The sequence below is a fragment of the Mauremys mutica genome, chromosome 19, assembly GCF_020497125.1.
Source record: "Mauremys mutica isolate MM-2020 ecotype Southern chromosome 19, ASM2049712v1, whole genome shotgun sequence".
NCBI lineage: Eukaryota > Metazoa > Chordata > Testudines > Geoemydidae > Mauremys > Mauremys mutica.
This window is the reverse complement of record NC_059090.1, coordinates 22,315,440-22,334,850: the sequence shown is the minus strand read 5'-3', so window position 1 is coordinate 22,334,850 and position 19,411 is coordinate 22,315,440. Positions and strand designations below refer to the sequence as shown.

The 19,411-nt window shown below is 49.4% G+C and overlaps 1 protein-coding gene across 2 annotated transcripts in view; it reads left to right on the top strand.

The window, feature by feature from the left end:
- DOC2B (double C2 domain beta) overlaps nt 1–19,411 on the top strand; it is a 130,760-nt gene that overhangs the window by 83,890 nt on the left and 27,459 nt on the right. For both annotated transcript variants that reach the window (XM_044993720.1, XM_044993721.1), the window contains one exon: nt 18,186–18,312. In XM_044993720.1, the coding sequence (XP_044849655.1) occupies nt 18,186–18,312 (127 nt within the window). The remainder of the gene's footprint in view (nt 1–18,185; nt 18,313–19,411) is intronic.

Here is a 19,411-nt window from a genome sequence, read left to right as displayed (position 1 = left end):
GATCCTGGAGATCAGCACCAGCCCAAATTCATTTTTCTAACAAAGCCCTTTGATTCTTTGAAACATTTTCCTCTTCTGAATGAATACATTGAAAACAACAGAAGGGTTTGGAAGATGTTTTGTTGAGTGGGGGAAGAGTTGTGTTTTCATGCCACAGCTGTAACTGAAAAGTTAATATAAAATAAATAAATGAATGGAGATATACCTATCTCCTAGAACTGGAAGGGACCCTGAAAGGTCATTGAGTCCAGCCCCTGCCTTACACTAGCAGGACCAAGTACTGATTTTTGTCCCAGACCCCTAAGTGGCCCCCACAAGGATTGAACTCACAACCCTGGGTTTAGTAGGCCAATGCTCAAACCACTGAGCTATCCCTCCCCCCAATGAATTGTCAGCTGCTCAGAAGATGTGAGTCATAATGTTTAATATAAACTAGTGCCCTGCATTTTATCAGTGCATGTGTCATAGAGCAAAGGGCGGAAGGTCTCTTGGAGAAGTGTGTATTACCTGAGACTTCAGAGATACTCACTTGCTGAGCGGAAAACTGACCTCTCCACTTCCATAATCATCTTTTCACTAGATGCCATAGCGCCGGCATGTTATAACTAGCCAAGATAAACAGAGACCAAAAAACCCAAAACATTATTTCTTGTTTCTAACAAGTTTGAAAATTAAAACACCAATATTTTCCCCTTGGTGCTGTTGTCCTAGTGTCTCATATGTTAACAGACAAAGGCACAGTGAGATCCAATGGCTGGGGGTTGGAGTTAGACAAATTCAGCCTGGAATTAAGGTGCCGATTTTTAACAATGAGGTTAGTTAAGCTTTGGACAAAATTATTAAGGGATGTGATAGATTCTCCATCTTTAAACCGAGCTCTCTAAAAGACACACTTCAGGTCTGCTACGAGCTATGGACTGGATGAACGGATCATGGGCGAAATTCTCTGATCTGTTTTTATGCAGGAGATCCGACTAGATGGTCTCTTCCGGCCATAAAAATCTATGGGCTTGATTCACCTTAAGGCTGCTTATGCTACTCTGGCAATGAAGAGGGGCTTTACAGGGGGCATAAATTATGTTTACACCCAATTAGGGCTCCTACCTTAGCGTGCTGTACAGTGACCTAGATGTTGATGAGAATCAAGCCCTTTGGTTCTATACGCCTATGTAATACTCAGGCAGGGGAAACCAAAGCTCTGGGGGCCTGGGGTTTATTGACTGGAGCCGAGGCAGTCTCTAGTAACCAAGCTTTGTCATCGTTACCACCACACTGTGTACATAACCAGTGAGAGATCATGCACATCTGGAGAGAACACCCCGAAGCTGCAGTGTTGGGATCTGGGGCCCATCTGCGGCTATATCTCCACCGGAAGAAAAGGGCTGTGTTTTTTCCATCAGGATTGCAGAATCAAACTGGTGTAAAATCCTAGTGGTGACAAGACACTAACTTTAGCTTGTCATGGCCAACTCTGTGTCCCTCTCCCTAGCCGTCCTGGGGTTGACCTCAGCTAGCTAACTTGAGGCCAGACGTACACTTTGTCTCAGCTAGGCTTTTAAATTGACCTAGCATGTTGGTGTTTTTTGCAGTGATGAGGCACATAAGAGATGTCACTGTGTCTAGAGCGGCTTGCAGCCCAAAGGCTCTGACCCTGGTAAGACTTATTCACATGCTTAGCTTGACACGCTGTGAGTAATCTCATTGAAGTCAATGAGACCATCAAGTGTAAGCCTTAACGGGACTGGGACCAAAGTGTCTAACAGATTGCACTGATGCAACAGGCATAGACTGCGTCTATACATAGGCTTGGCAGATTTTTTTAATATAATTTTGACAGATAATATTGATGTTTATTTTTAAGCATGTTTTCCATTTTTATTTATTTTACATTTCCACAGTTGTGCAAAATTATGGTTTGTAAACATTTTTTTATTTTTAGCTATTTAAATGTTCACAGCTGCAGGAAATTATGGGTAGGTTCAGACAATGGAGGGTCCGAAAATTATTTATTGAGAGTAGATGTTGAGAATCAAAAAGTTAAAGCTTTATAGCTGTTAAAACACAAACTGTTAACATCACATGTCAAAATATACAAAGTAAATATCCTTAAATCAAACTCTAATAAGTTCTCAAGCAGCATTTTTCTTACTTTGTCTATCTGTAAATGTTGATTATTATCAATGGAAATATTTTTACATTGGTTTGTGTGTTCTATCACACACAGATCCCAAAGTGCTTCACAAGGCAAGTCTGTATTGTTCCCAGTGTATTGGCTGATCACCTGACACTGGCTCTTCCTCCTTGTTTCTGTCCTTAAAGGACAGCTAGGCATAATCTGAACACCTACTTCTCCATTTAAGCCCCTGCTGAAGTTGGGACAGGGACACTGAGGGACTGCAGCTGGGAAGGGATGTGTCCATGAGAGGCACCATCTATAAGATGTGACTCTCACTATGAATAAGTTGCAAACAGATCTGACACTCTCGCTGGAGTGAAATACAAGACTCATACACTTCTAGCATAGCATGTTTAAAAAGACTTGATAGGCAGAGAAGATGACATTAGCACACTTAACATCCACATCCCAACCTGCAAACAACTCAGGTGCACTGAGGCAGGTCAAAGGGATTGTGGTTGCTGATGTGAATTAAAGATCCTGTTTCTACTGGCATTGGAGCTTTCTTGTAAATGTAATATGTCCCCTGTGAAACCATTAGCCTCTATTCCAAGGTACAAACTCTCCTGATACCCCTCGATAGATGGCTGTATCCAGATAAGAATGTCAATAGGACCTCATCCTGTTACATCTGTGTCCGTTTCCATCGCAGCCTCTGCTATCTTATTAACCCATTTCTTACTGATGGGCTAATAACTGCATCCTTGGAGGGAATTGACTCTGCAGCACTTCTGAGGAATAGCTTTAATTCTCTTGGAACCCAGAGGGAATTCCCCACCCTCATCCCCACCCCGCCTCCCTGTCTTTTACAAAAGCCTAGGTTGCCCTAGCTGTCAGCCAACAGGATCCCTTCTGCTCGGGTGCGGAGCGTACCTGGTCTGTAGCAATGTGAGATGGCTTGCCTGTGGGTGGCTGACTCTCTCCACCTGTTTTCTGGCTATGTCCATCCTGGCGAGTTGCTCAGGGTGAGAATTCAGCTGTAGTGGGACTTGAGTTTAAATAGCTTTAATGGTTTGGGATCATTCAGCATTTGCAACACAAGGAAAGAGGGCCTCCTGTCTGTCTGTTTTTCAGCCTCTTGGGGATTAGTTGGAGGTTCTCAAACTCAAAAACTTGACATATAGAATTTCTGTTTTCTAAAGGGTTTTTTGCCTCACACTATGGGCTTGGCTACACTTGCAAGTTGCAGCGCTGGTAGAGGCTTTCCAGCGCTGCAATTACACCCTGTCCACACTTGCAGGGCACAACCAGCGCTGCAACTCCCTGGCTGCAGTGCTGGCCGTACACCCAGGTCTGCTTGGGGTATAAGGGTTGCAGCGCTGGTTCTGCAGCGCTGGTCATCAAGTGTGGACACTCACCAGCGCTGTTATTGGCCTCCAGGGTATAAGGAGTATCCCAGAATGCTTTTAACTAAATTATTCCCTTTGTTTTGTTATGCAGCCTCTCTTTGTTTTGTTGTCAATTCGGAGCTCCGGGCTCCGTGCACCGCACCAGGAGCTGCTTATAGCTCCTGTTTGCTGTCATTAATCTGTAACTACTGTCAACAATGAAATGAGATAACCCCTGCAGGGGTTGAGTGTTTGCTTTGCTTGAGAGAAACGGGGGGGAGGGGGCAGAGGGGAGTATGTTGGATGCAGGTTGTTTGCAGTTAACAGTAAGGGGGTGGGAAAATTTTCTGATTTTGCACAGTGTCGGTTCCAAAAATCCACTCTCTCTCTCTCCCCCCCGGTCCCTGTCACACTGCCCCACACCCCCCTCTTTTGAAAAGCACGTTGCTGCCACTTGAATGCTGGGATAGCTGCCCATAATTCATCACTCCCAACAGCGCTGCAAATGCTACAAATGTGGCCACACTGCAGCGCTGGTAGCTGTGAGTGTGGCCACACACCAGCGCTGGCCCTGCACAGCTGGATGACCAGCGCTGCAACTACCAGCGCTGCAGATTTGTAAGTGTAGCCATACCCTATGACTGTCAGAGCCTGGATTTGCCAACCTTCCGCAGAATAAAGAGCTGGCTGCATTTTTACTGGTGGATGAGGTGTTAACTATCCTTGGGCATTTGAGAAAGGGACAGGCTAAGGACTGGATGGGGTTCTTGATTGGTCAGGAATAATTGGGTTTTGGCACTGAACGTGATGGCTGGATGGGCAGTGAATTTAAACAGGATTATGATTTGTTATATGCTTGCACTGTGCTTAGTGTTGTGGGCCTCCTGCCTCCATCCCAACGGGTATCTTCTATTATCTAACATATATTTGTACTAAGAAAGCTGAAAGCACTCTCAGCTGTTAAATGCTTCCTTCCCTGCACTTCTAGTTCCCTTTCCCATCCTGTCTTACACAGAGTAAGAAACAGTCTCTGCCCTGGCCTGTGCTTGCTAAGTAGACAGGACAAAGGAGGTGTCATTATGCCTGTTATACTGAGGCACAGAGCAGTAAAATAACTCAACTACGGTCACACAGGGAGTCTGGCAGAGCCCCGAATTGGTCTGCATTGAGGTCTGAGGTGTGCTAACATTGTGCAGCTTAAGAGATGTTCCAACACCGCATCCTTTCACAGCGTTGACACGGGTCTTGCTGGGGACAGAATTGTATACAACCTAGGACCAGTTGTGACAGCCTGCCAGTAGCCCTTGCTCCCATCCTCTCGCCCGGTGTCTGTGGACTCACAATAATAGAACAAAACATCCCATGTCCAGCCTCAGTCCCTTCCTTCCCTCCACTGGATCCAAAATTCTTTGTTTAAAGCTGAGAAAGCTTTCCTACCCAAAGGGGCTCACTTTCCTTCTTGTGCACGCGTCGCCCTCTCCCTACTCCTTGCCATTTTATCTCTGTACTTGCTCTCTTGCAAGATTGCTTCTGTCACGCACTTCTGCAGGCTGCCTGCTCAACAGGGGGCTGGGACCATTGTAAAACCTACTTCAGACCACGTGCCATCAGCCCAAGACATCCGGATATAAGCAAGCGTGCCCAGCCTTTGTTGGGAGCATTCAGCTCTCACAGCGTGAAGCGTGGACCCTTGGCCTTACGCTGATGCAAGTAAACATCCATCAGTTTTGAAACCATCCCTGTTTAAGATGCGGCAAGGGAACATGGTGCTCCACATGCAGTGAGTGTTTATCGTTCCACTGGCTTCTCTTCTGAAGCTCAGAGTGGTCTCTGCAAAGTAATGAAGACATGATTCATTAACTGCCAGTGCGGGAAAGGCATTTATAGATTTAGCATGGAGACGAAAATTCTCTGAGCATCACTGAAACTCTGTAAGCAAATTATTGCCATTATGTGCAATCAGCCAGCACCTCTGTCTGTTTGCTGTTAAGAGAGCCGTGTAGCTGGAGATATCTAATTTATGGAGAATAGTCAGCAGGGTTGGAACATATTTGGGGTATAGTTGGCTGTGACCAACACTAAACTCACTCTGAACTCCAGACCCCGAGAAGAAACCCTCAACTCACTCCCCAAAGAATTCTTGGAATGCAAGAAGGTGAATTCATGGCTCAGCAGAAGGAAAAACATAATCACTGTCAGTAAGGGCTTTTCCTGGAAGCTCTGGAACAAAAAAGCAAAACCATAAGCAGAAAGGAAACTGATAGACTTCTCAGCTTGGGTGCAAGCCGGTCCTGTGGGTCTGGCTGTGAAGGCCTGGTGTCCCAAAGACATTCCCCCTACCTTGTTTCCCCGGCAGCCCATGCCCTCTAAGGTGTGAGAGCCTGAGGCAATGTGTAACATTGCTCCTGTCCCAGTGTCCTCCCTGACAGGATCCTTGGCAGCACTCATCTGCTTTACCTCTACTTCATGACTTGCTGCAACTCACACTTGCAAAGCAGTTTAACTGCACTGTGATAATACTGGGGGCAAACCCTGGTTTGGAAAGCACTGATCACTGGGGGTTAAGCAGCGAGGCCCATTGCTTCAGCGCCTGCACTTTGAAGTGAGCCATTTGTTCGTTACTCGTCGGAGTTTATAGCTGGAAAGACGTGCCGTCAGCAGACTCCTTGTATTAGCTGGATGAAAAGGAATTAGTTTAAGGCAGTCTGCAGTCTCTGTTCAAATGGGGTAACTTCATTAACAGCAGTGGGTTTACTCTGGATTCACACTGGTATAAGTGAGGTAGCCTGGGTGGCGAAGGTCTCTCCAAAGCAAGACATTAGGAGCTGGACTTGTGCAGACTTCATTAAAGTTTAATAAAACTCGATCTAGTGCTAAATGAAATCACATTTCTCCTGCCCCGGCGTTTGAAGACAATTTAATAAGAGCCCTCTCTGGCAGCATGGTCAGGCAGGAGAGGAAGCAGCCAGCCTGGCTCTTGGCTCAGAATAATTTTATTTTAGTCACAAATGACCTGGGTATTCCAATAGAAGAAAGGGAACAAGGCAAGCAGCCCGGAGTTGCATGACTGTCGCTCTCTGTGCCAGGCTGCTGGAGTCAGTTTGCTCTTTAGATATCTCGGGGGGCTGCCTCAGCTCAGAGTGATTCTTGTCAAGCACGCTGTATGCGTCAGGTGACTAGTCCCACTGACCACCCTGGTAGATGTCCATTGTCAAGTACGCTTTAGTGTTTTCCTGCCGCCTTGTCTGTTTTTCTTACTTAGAGCTCTTTTAAGGACTCTGCTTCTGGAAAGGTATTGTCGCTGCTCGAGAAGCTGCACTATTATCTGAGAAATCACTCTCCACAGCTGAGGATTCTAGCGTCAGGAGCAGCATAAACCTCTAACCAGCATCTGGTGCTGGCCTCTGTCTGAGATAGGGCACTGGACTAGATGGACCTGGGTTCTAATCCAGTCTGGCCATTCCTATGTTCTCTGTGGCTACATTGCCCATCTGTAATAAGCAGGCACTGAGTTGTGGTTATCAAGATGTGTTGACCTGAGAGGTCGTTATTGACTGAGGCTTGGTCAATATTTTCTTCAAAGGGTGACGAACACTGATGTTCACTCGATCCTGAAGTCAGAAGATGGATTGTGACCTGCATTCTGTATGCCTGCAGCAGGAGTGTCTGAAAATCTCTCATGAATGTCAGAGGTGTAACAGGGTTTTGGTTTAGAAAAACATTGTAAAGAAACGTTAGTGGAACTTCTGAAACAACACAGTCAAAGGCAGGTCAGGTCCAAGGACCAGAGAGAGCATTACCTCTTATGAACCCATTAGGAAGTTGAGATTTACATAGACTCTTTAGCTCGTCAGAGGTAAATACTAGTTTTGACACAGATTCATGCAGTGATGGTGTAGCCGTGTTGGTCCCAGGATATTAGAGAGACAAGGGGTGGGTGAGCTAATATCTTTTATTGGACCAGCTTCTGTTGGTGAGAGACAAGCTTTCGAACCACACACAGCTCTTCTTTAGGTCTGTGTAAGCTTGAAGTTTGCCCCTCTCACCAACAGAAGTTGGTCCAATAAAAGATATCTCCTCACCCACTTTGTGTCTCTGGTTTTCACATAAACAGTCCTACTCTGAATCTCTCCTGAGAAGATCTGAGGTTGGAAATAGCTACATCTCCTCCTTTCGGTAATGGCTGCTTCTGGATTTCTAGCACTGAAACTAGCTTGGCTCAGTTGTGTATTGAGTGTGGGTGGTGTTGTGTGTCTTTCCTCCTCCGAGCAATCTCTGATGCCTTACGATTCAAATGAATTGGCCTCTGTGGGAGGGGGTTTCATTGGATTGTGTGGAGATGAAAGGCTTTTGGAAATGGTGCTAACGCAGCTGGATTGAGATGAAAGGTGAAAGGGTCTCTGCATTGATCTCCAGCATGCGGCATGAAATGGAAAGGAGCCGGAGATTACACCGCTAGAATTGCCTGTAAAATATCCCACCCATCCCTGCTTGGGGATGGCTGGGCGGGGGCACCACAGGTGGATGCACCTTTCCCTCCCCTTCGCCTTACCCCATCCACAGCTGTGATTAAAGTTAGAGAGAGTCGCCTACATAACCCCCTGTGCTTTTCTAGACCGGGGCCGGGCTCAGCATGGGAGAGTGATGGGGGACAGCAGGGTGTGGGGTTGGATTTCTCTGCCCCGGTGGAGTTTGTCCCCTGTTCTACATGTGTGTTCACAGTTAGGGACTGACTGATAACGCTGCCTCCTGCGAGTGCTGGATGCACCAGCTGGGATGTATTGGGGAGGATGCCCCAGACCTCGCCAATCCCCAGGTGTCAGTAGGGTACGAAGTATCCAGGCTGGGATTTTCAGAGAGGAGCGAGGTACCCAAAGGCATGAGACATGCATGCCCTAGCTGCCCTCTTCCCACTCTGCACTGGCCCCTGCTGGGTTCAGATGTGGGTGTATCTGGAGCACTGGGGGAGGTGATTCGCAGGCCACTGCAGAGAATGTGCCAACAATTCCAGCTGGTGACAGATGGCCCAGCTGGGCTGCAGCAGGGAACGGCCCTGTGCTGACAGCAGGAGGCTTAGGGATCCCAAATGGCTCTCTTCTGTCTCTCATATCTCTGGGTCCCCTAGCTGGGAGGCTGCTGCGTTTGGGAGCTTAGCGCTAGCCTCTGGAGTGAGGACCAGCCTCCCCTGGATAGTAGTAACCGGGAAAAGTTAGCATTTGTACAGGGCTTTGCAGCTCCAAAGCGCTCTGCAAACAGAGACTAATTACTGCAGTCTCTGCCGCATTAATTCTTCAGAGGATGAAATAAACAAACCACCCCCAGCAAGGTTAGATATGTAACAAATCCCGGCTTTCATCCCAGGTATCGCTCCTCTGCACACCTTGGCCACTCGGAATCCCAGGGCAGATCCAAAGTTAGTCCCCGTCGCTTGAGCGCAAGGAGATCCCCCACTAGTTGCTAGCAGTAGAGAGCCTGTGACAGACAGCTGAGCAATTCTGTTTCCATCCATACACAGTCGGCCAGCGGTTCTCAGTCTGTGGGTTGGGACCCCAAAGTGGGTCGTGCCCATTTTAATGGGGTTGCCAGGGCCGGTGTTAGACTTGCCGGGGCCTGGGGCTGAAGCCAAACGGCCGAGCCCCACTGCCCAGGGCTGAGGGGCTTGGGTTACAGCCCCCACCCGCCCAGGGCTGGGAGGCTCAGTCTTCAGTCCCCCTTCCCTGGGTTGTTGTCAGAAGGGGGTCACAGTGCAATGAAGTTGGAGAACCCCTGCGCTAGGCAGCTCCTACCCTTATTCTTTATGGGCTTGCTAGCTTCTGGCTGTGCTTTCTGTTTTTACTCAGCGGCTGAGGGAAGTGTGCTTTTGCAAGAGGTCAGCTATAATAATTGCTTAAAGAAAGTACATGGTAATTAAGTTACTCTGTTAATTTGCTGCCGGGCAAAGAATGAGAGAGGTCTGGGAAGCTTACTGGGCTCCTGCTTAATGGCAGCAGCAGCCAATTACCACAGGAAGAAGGGGCGGGTTAAAAGAAGGACCGTAGGACCCCGTGGCCCATTAAAGCAGCCACAGACTGCCTGCATAGCCCCTAGTTAGATGTGACTTTTCATCTTGCAATTGAAATGACGCCCCCGGCTGTTGTAGGGGGAATAACATCATGACAGGCTGTGATTCTGTATTGCATCAAGGAGAGCCGATTCTGTTCTCCCTGCCTGCTGTCCCAGAAAGGAGCAAAGAGGGACTGAGACATGTGCCTTGGTGGCTTACGTTGTCTCTACGTACATGCCTAGGCTCAAGGGAAGGACGGCCCAGTGATTAGGGAACAGGCCTAAGACTTGTGAGAGCTGGGTTCAATTCCCTGCTCTGCCACAGACTTCCTGTGTGGCCTTGGGCAAGTCACTTAGCCTGTCTGTGCCTCGGTTCCCCTCTGTACAATGGGGGTAAGAGCCCTGCCTCACGAGGCGTTGAGTGGATAAATCCATTAAACATTGTGAGGTGCCAAGATGCCATAGTGATGGGGGACAGATAAGTACCTTGGATGGCAGCAGCAGGGGAAGGGGAAGGTGCAAGGAGCCACATGCAGGCAAAGCTGATCAGAATGTCAGAGATTGAGCAATCCCAGTGCAGAGTGGGAGTGGGAAGATAGGGGCTGGAGCTAGCCTGGCATGAGGCGGGGCTGAGGGGCAGGGCTTCTGCCCCAACTGCTAGCACCCGGAGGCATGTTCTAGGACAACATCCTTGGAGGTGCTGCTTCTGCACATGCAGCCCTTGGAGGTGAGCTGTCCCCTGGATCCATTGTCACACCTGAAGGTCCCCATCTTCTCCCTCCCCAAGCCCAGCGAGTTGCAATGTTTTGGAGCTGTGTCCACACTTGTGGGTGCTTTGCTTTGCTCTTCTAAGAGGGTTCTCCCTTCCCGGGAGCAAAGTAGCCCTTGTTAACGTGGGGATTTTCTTTGGGGTTCCCTTGAGGTCCTTTCCTTGGCATTAACCTCAAAAAATTCTATCCAAATTCAAGTTTATTTTAATGGGAAACCGTAGAGGGGGTGAGGTGAGGGGAATCTGTCCCCTGCTGGGTTTGTGCTGGATTCTGCTAATAATTTGCTCCCCAGCACGGAGTGGAGCATAGACTCCAGTATGTTAAATCAATCTCTGGTGATTTCATTAGCTGCTAATACAGGCTGTGGAATTGTTAGCATACACATTTATTAGCATGCTTGCTGCCTTGATCATTTAGACCGGTCACTTTTTTTTTTAAATTGTTCTTCCCTGTACAAAAAAAAAATGTATCCTGCATGCATGGAAGCACTAGTCGTAACATTTAAATTACTCCAATTATGTTGGCTTTGGCCCCAGTTCCTCACGGAAAACAACACTGAGCCACTGTAATTAAAATAAATGTGACAGCCTTATCACATCAGCCATCCCCACGACTTGGAAACGCGGGAGTCTGTTCTCATCTTGATGCACAGGGAGGGCTCACATCCCTCTTCGCCTACACACACAGTGAGAGCGTGCTCTGAAACCGGAGAGAGGTCCACGTGCATTGGCAGCCCAGGTAGGATGCCTGGGGTGGAGCGAGAAACCCAGCCACATTGTCAGGATTTTGTGCATGCGCTTCGCAGACAGTCTGCATGGGCTGCAGTGCAGCCACGCTGTGGGATGAAAGCTCGGTGTTAATGGCAGGTGTCTTGGAACCAAAGTGGGTTGCAGACATTGTTAAAGTGAACAGGTGCCTGAAGCACTCAACTCCGAAGGAAAGGGCCACCTCGCCCGGCCACATGGCCCAGAGGGGAGTGTACAGCTAATGGGGTTTACCGGATTTCAAACTAGGGGGCTGGGACCCAATTGGCATGTGAGTGGTGAGCAACAGAGTGTGCCTGTTGCTGAGTGTCTGTTGCGTGATGATCTACACTTCAAAGTGGCATTGCCTAGCCACGTCAATCAGGGATGTGGAAAAACCCGACCGACACGGCTATGACGGCAAATCCCCCAGTGTAGACACAGCTGTGTGGGCTGGAGAGGGCTTCTGTCCGCATGGCGGTGCTCCTACACTGACAGACAGACTCCTGTTGTCGTAGGCCGCCCTCTGTTGAGGGGCCATGCCTGTGTGGATCCTTGGAGAAGAGCGAGGAACAGGCAGAAAGGCACCTGGCCTGAGCCGCCGGCACAAGGGAGCTGTCTGCAGGCAGGTCTTTTCCCAGTACCATTCCGGGAAACAGGAGCTTGTGTCATCAGAGCATGTTCACAAGTCACACAGAGGAAATACCCTGCCTCTGCCTCACTGATTCCTCATCCAAACAGCAGTTGCCTTCCCAGGCCCTGAATTTCAGCCCAAGGCAGCACTGGAGAGGCAGTGAGCCGCAGTAAAAGCGCCCGTCACGTGTTGCAGCTACACTGCCTGGGTGCCCGAAGCCATGCACACACATCGCAACTTCTGCACCTCAGTGGGACAACGTTCCAGCCTAGCGCCAGCAACAGGAAACCTGAGCTCTCGTCCCTCTGTGCCAGTGACTCACTCAGACCTTGGAGGGTCCCATCCAAAGCTCACTGAAGCCAATGGGAATTTTTCTGTTCACTTCAAAGGCAGCTGCATTGGGTTCTTGTCTCCTGACTTTCAAACCTGCAGCTGCCTCTGATTTGCTGGGACTTGTGGATGCTCAGCATCTCTGACGGTGGGTCATTAACCTGGCCCTTTCGGAGTCTGCCTCTGTTCAGTGGGGGGTCAGGCTGTGAGGCTGGCAGACTAGGTGGCAGCTCATTGCCAAGGTCCCCAGGCCTCAGCTGAACACTGACGGTTACAGAGCTGGCACCAGACTGGCTCAGCTGTGTGCTGGTATTGTTAAAATAGAACTATAAGAATGTGTTTAGCGTTTAGACTTCATTGAATGCTTGTGAGCTGCTGCCTGCGTCAGTCTCACTCACGACATCTATATCCCATATTGTAAGGCATATTTGAGCATTTGCATTGTAAGCCACCAGACAGGAGAGAGACATTAACTCGTGTGAAATGCTGGTCCCCAACCAAAGGTGATGTGTCCTGCCTGACAAGGAAGACCTATCAATGCCAGACAAACTAGACTGGAACATTAAAGAGGACAAAAGACTCCCTTGTTACTCCACCCCGCTCCCTCCTCCACACACACATGAAGATAAGTCTTGCAAGTTAATTCCTCCCATCAGCTGAGTTTGCAGCTCAGAGCAGAAGAGGGAACAAGGAGGAACTGGATCTCATTGCTGTTCGACTCTGAGGGCAAGGGGTTTCTAGGCATAAGCAAGGGATCCTCAATTGCTTAGCTTGCGTTAGCCCTAAACGACATCTAGAGCTTGCTTCTATTACCTTTGGAAACTTAAGACTTGAACTCATGTGGGTGTGTGCATTTACCTGCCTTAACCTTGTAAATAATTCTCTTACTTCCTTTTCCCACGAATAAATCAGTAGATAGTTTATTATGGGATTGGCTACTAGCATTGTCTTTGGTGTGAGATCTAAAGTCCAATTGACCCGGGGTGAGTGACTGGTCCTTCGGGACTGGATATAACCAGAATATTGCTGTGATTCATGGTGTAAGAGCCCGTCTCTCACAAAGACAGTCTTGCCTAGGTGAAGGGACAGATGGGGGTATCCAGGGGGGCTGTCTGTGACTCCATGGTTTGGCTGTTATGGTGCCTGAGGAATATACACTCCATACTTGGTTGATGAAATCTAAGTATAGAACTCAGCCCATTTGGGGGTTGTGCCCTGGATCTTAGCAGTGTACCCTGAGGTTGGTACTCACGCTCTTGAGTCTGCAGGACAGCTTGACACAGGCTATCCTGTTTATTGTTAGTTACCTGAATTGTGGTAGCTCCTGGAAGACAGGCAGACAGACAGACACCAGTGCCATCCCCAAGGAGCTTACAGAGACCAACATACACACACCAGTGCCAGCCCCACGGAGCTTACAGACACCGACATACACACAGCAGTGCCAGCCCCACGGAGCTTACAGACACCGACATACACACAGCAGTGCCAGCCCCACGGAGCTTACAGACACCTACGTACACACAGCAGTGCCAGCCTCACGGAGCTTACAGACACCGACATACACACAGCAGTGCCAGCCTCAAGGAGCTTACAGACACCGAGTGCAAAGGGAAGTCAGGGTCCCAGCATCCATGATGGGACTTGGGGATGATATGGGGACTGTGAGCTCTCTGGGTCAGGAACCATTTTTTATTTCTCTGTGTTCAGCACAACGGGGCCCTGATCTAAATCAGGGCTGCTCAGCACTAGTGTGATGCAAATAATTATGAACAGTGTGTTTATGTTCTTAAAGCACTTTGGAAATGTAGAACCCAATCCCTACTCAGGTGAGGAGTTCCATTCACTTCAGGGGGCTGGGCTGCAGGATTGGGCCCATAAATTGTTTGTTTCTATTACCGTAGTGGCTAGAGACCCGCACAGAGACTGGGGCCCCATTGTGCTAGGTGCTGTGCATACATATAGTAAGAGGCAGTCCTGCCCCAAAGAGTTTACAGTTTAAATAGACAAGACAAGAGGGTGTGTCAGGAAGCAGACACATGGTGAGGTTAAGTGACTTTCCCAAGGTCACACAATGGGTCGGTGGCAGTGCTGGGAATAGAACCCAGGACCTAGTCCAGTGCTTTGTCTGCTAGCCTATGCTGTCTTTCACCTGTAACATGCCACAAGTCTTGTTGCTCTACCCTGAAAGCAAAGGATAAAGGAACAGACTGATATGTCAGCTGGTCTAGAAGCACCTGCAGTGCCACCCAGGAACAGCTCCCGTCTCCAGTTCAGCCACTGCCTGTACCTGCTGGAATGAATGTGTTGTCATTGCTCTTGATTAAGGCACACGGGAAACACTAGCACCCAGATGCGAGCAAATTAAATAGTTTCCATAAGAAAAAATACCCGGAGATCAACGACCTGGAGCTGCACGTTGGCGGCTGGGAAAGTTTTCAAGGGCGAATGCATGAATTCTTTAATTAAAATTAATGTGGCCATTTCTGCTCCTGGGCTCTAAAATTCTAATAAAACCCACATGATAACTTATCTTATACACAAAAATTAAAGTGCTCTGGATACAGATGGATTTTTCCCTCAATATTTATTATTTCTTTCCACTCGGAGCCAAGGAAACTTTAAGAAATAGGAATTTATATGGCACCCTATAAACTGCAGTATAAATTGTACACCAGGATCTCTTCAAACACCATCTGAGATACAGGTACCACTGAGGTGCAGGACAGCACCAGTTTTCCACAGAAAGTGAAGCAGAATCCTTCACCCAAATGAAACGGCAAGCGGATTGAGCTAGGCAGAATGTAATGTACCAGAGCTGAAATGGGAGTATACCTCACCAATGTTGTTGTTTTATTATTTGTAAGGTGGCCGTGCTTAGAGGCCGCGTCATGGGCCAGGACTCCAGTGCACGAGCCACTGTGCAAACAGAGGTGGTCTCTGTTCTGAGGCGTAAACAATCTATTAGTGCCTTATTTTTGCAAATAGTGCTTTGCGATCTTTAGGGATCAGCCTCTCCCCAAGAGGAATCTTATTTGAAGGGGACCAAAATACGACTGAAAATAAAGTGTAGATTTTTGACAGTGAGGATAATTAACCATTGGAACAACTTACCAAGGGTGATGGTGGATTCTCCATTGTTAAATCAAGATGGGACGTTTTTCTAACCGATCTGCTCTAGGGATTATCCTGGGGGAGCTGGTTCTCTGGCCTGTGCCATACAGGGGGTCAGACTCGGTGATCACAGTGATCCCTTCTGGCCTTGAAGTCTATCAGTCTGTGAAATGCTACTGCCACAAATACAACCACAGCTACCTCTGGCTGAGTTGCTGGCTGGGATTCTGGCTGTCATGGCTCCGTTCCAGCCCTGCTGCCGACTCGCTGCTGGGTGATTCTGGGCGAGTCACTTAGGGCCAGAGTTTTCAAATGCACTCAGAGTTAGACCAACTTGGAGTGTTTTTGGAAATCCCACTCAGTCTCTCCGTGCCCCAGCTCCCCACCTGTCACACGGGGATAGTAACACATCCCCCCCAACCCCCTGAAATTGGCTGCTGTGTCTATTTAGGGTAGACTGGCAGCTCTTTGCGGCAGGGACTGTCTCTCCCTATAGGCTTGTGCAGCACCTAGCCTAGTGAGGCCCCGATCTCAGTTGGGTCCTTCTAGGTGCTACTGTAATGCAAATTGGTAAATATTAATAAGAATAATTTATGGTGCTTCTCATTTGTAGATCTCAGACAACTCTACAAGCCTGGCCTCAAGCATTAGGTGAGCCTGAAGTTAAATGACTTGCCCAAGGTCATACAGCTAATGGTAGCAGAGATAAGATTAGAATCCAGGAGCCCAAACTCCATTTTCCCTGCAGTGCTTCCTGCCGCTCTATGGCTTGAGCCTGCAACTCCTGCTGACTTCAGTGGAAATGCTCAGGATCAGGCCAGTAATTTTCTGCGAACGAGCATGCCTCCTGCAGAAGCCTGTGTGTCAGTGCAGGAGTAGGCAGCTGTCACGTGTCTATCTCAGGCAGTGGAAGAACCCCTCTGCCGTGCATCTCTCTCTGGGTATTGATAAGACACCTCGGAATTGTAGGTGTGGATTTTCTGTCGCTCCAAGCCACCCGTGGCTGTGTAGGCCTTGTAGGCAATTGTAGGCAATATCGGAACAAGTTAATGAGTGTAATTTTAAACTTAGTGAGCAACCCAGACCAGAATGGTGAATGCTCTGCAGCTGCCAGAAAATGAAAAGTGGATCGAATTGAATTGGCCAGGCATATTGAATGAGCCATCAATATGAAAGGGGGAGGCAGCAAGCCAGTGCCCTCTGCCCTGAGGTAGGGCTGTGTGTGGGTGCATGTGTGTGTGAGTGAGAGCTGGCCGGTTTATATTGTTCTCTGCAAGCAGCAGAGTTGCGTGCGTTAGTGTTTCATTGCTAACAAGGGGGGCTGAGGTGGGGGTCTTATTCCATTTCATGCTCGGGTGCAAACTGGCACACGCAAGAGCGAGCGTGAGTCCCACGCCTGCTTTGATCACCAGCACCAGCCTGCCTCCTGCAGCATGTACTGTTTGAGATCTGCAGGTTGTTCCCTTGATGCTATGGTGGTGCTGTCACTCTCAGGAAATGAGCTGTGAGCACAGTCTAACTCCGTCTGTCAGGTACAGGGCTTGGCGCTTTGAAGCCCCCACCTGGAGCTGTATCTGCAGCATCTCCCCTGGTCAGCCTGCTGAGCTATTTCTAGCTAGTTTGGGGTCTTGTTAGCTGTTTAAAAGCAGCGCTGCAGAGGAACAACATGCAAGGTGACATTCCCAGCTGCTTTAACTTTCCAGCATTGAGATCATGTGGCAGGGGAGTGAGATTCCAGCCTGGAGATGCCTCTCTTTGCTCCTTTTACTTGTCTGAGTTTAAAATTTGCAGTGAAAAGTTTGACTGGGCAGCAGTCGGTTAGTTCAGGCCTCGGCAGCAGGACTTGTGTTAAGCAGAGAAGAGCGGGAGGGAAGAGTTCATCACCAGAGGTTTTGTTGTTGTCGTTTTGTGTTCTGTACAGTGTTTAATGCAAACTATGCTCTCGTTCCCTGGCGCTCCTTGGACAGCTCCCCAATCTGTGCTCCTGTTCTCCCAACACCCCTTAGGTTTGTTCTAGGCCACAGGAGCCAGAGAATGAAACTGACCAGCCTTGTTTCCCCATCCAAGCAGAGTGAAATTCCAAAAGTCAAGAACTGGCACAAAGCCGTAGGGGGTGGCTTAGCAGTGTGACCATCAGAGTCAACACAGCTGCAGCCAGAGTCCAGTGCAGCAGCATCGACTGCAGCTTTCCATCCAGGGTGGATACACTCGGTTCACTGTGTGCGTGGAGGCTCATGTTTAAACCCCGAGGCCTTCCCTGCTCTGACTGCGAGGGTGTGACAGAGCCAGAGGTGCTGCTGCCAGGACTCAGTTTGCCCCACGACTTCAGCTGACATTGACCCCTTCCACCGCCCTACATCAGCTGATGCCCCCCAAACCAGAGGTGGCTCCATTTGAATGGTGGTAAATGTGTACACCCTTTGTAAAGTGGTCTGGGATCCTTCAGGAAATGCACTTCGCTGATATTTGAATATGCACCTCTGGCTGCTCTGCTTCCCCTCTCTTTCTGATGGGGAGGAGTCAGGTACGGGCCCCCTTCTTTGGAGTGCTAAGACAGCTTCCCATACTTACTGCACTGAGAAACGCTAAGCCTCTGAGACATCCCGTTTCTGACAGTGCCCGCATAGCCCTTAGGGAAGGAGCTGACTCATCTTGGGGTGGAGGGTTGCTCATTTCAGTCTCTGGGCCGTGCTTTGAAGGCTTAGCCCTGGAGAACGGGTGAATTAGGTCTCTAGTTGGTGAATTAGGACTGTATTTTCCCTATGGCCACATGGCACCAACTGGGCCCCTTTGTCGGGCAATTCCACCTGAAGAGCCAGCGTTCGGATGGGCCTTGGCGTCAGAGCTCTGCCTTCCCTTTGCCCATGGGGGGCATCATGGAGGAAGCTTGTTCTGCAGCTGCCCATGCCATACTGGGTCTGGGAGGAGCAGAGGGTTTGAATGTGGCACGCAGTTCACCCCTCAGTTAGCAGGAAATACAGATTGGCCCCTCCTCTTTTGCCAGCCTATCTCGGGACTGATTCTCCCTCTCCCCCGTGTGTGTTTCAGAATTTCCGTCTGCGACGAAGACAAGTTCCGCCACAATGAGTTCATCGGGGAGACGAGAATCCCATTGAAGAAGCTAAAGCCCAACCAAACCAAAACCTTCAGCATCTGCCTGGAAAAGCAGCTGCCGGTGAGTGAGGGCAGGGCTCTGGGCTGGGTGACTGGGAGCGGGGTCGAATCTAGCTCTGACTGATGGGCTCTGCCTTCGGCCTCCTTGTCTCCTTTTCACTTCTTAGCCCTCCCTCCGCTGCTTAGGGGTGCTTTGAGAGCCCCTCTCCCCAGACGGGTGTGCAGGGAGTGCCCCCTCGCCAGCCTGGCCTTGGGGAGTTCTGCCTCTAAGTGCTCATGCTTGGCCACATGCCAACAGCAGACCTGCTGCTGAGCTTCAGCTCTGCAAAGGGGCCAGCAGCGACAGCCTGACTGGGGACACCCTCCTCTCCCCCATGGCAGCTGACAGGCTGAGGAGGCCTAGAGGGACTTGGGCCAGCCAGAGGGGAAAGCCAGCAGCCCTCCACAGCACCGAAAGGAGAGAGAGTGTCTAGCTCGTGTGTTAGGTTTGATGGGATGGCTCCAGAGCAGAGCTTATTTAGTCTTGGAGGAGAACTTGCCGAAGTGTGGTCATGAGCTGGCTAGGGTGTGCCATCGCTGCCCCCTACTGAATAGAATCAGAACGGCTTGACCATGTGCCATAGCCCTGTACTGCTAATGGAGATTCTCCTTTAGCTCATGTGGCAGGGGTCTGTGCTTTTGGAGTGTATGCACCTGAGGGGGTCTGTTCACGTGCAGTCCTGTGTTGCATGGTGTGCAATGGAAGTGAGGTTTGTTACAGTAGGATAAACAAAATGCTAAACTCTGAGCACCTAGAAATGCCGGCTTTGCAGCTTCTCCCCACACCCTTCCATATGAAGAGTGGGATGAGAGTTCATCCTGCCTGGTGTCGAGGCTAATCGCTCACACTAGCACCTTTCGGATAAGAGGAGCAGAGCTGCAGGATGTTTCCCTGGGCTGGGACTCGTCTATCAGTGCGGATCCGTTCCTGGGGAGGACACACAATTCACAGATGCTGTTGTCCTTTAAAATCATCCGTCCGTTTCTTCCCCTTAAGCAGCCCTGCCAGCCAGCCAATCGCTTTGTCCTGCCGATCAGCCCAGCGAGGCTTATTGGCTCCTGGGTCTCCTGGTAGACATCCGTTCTCATGCCAGGGGTGTGGTTGCAGATGACCGCGGTCT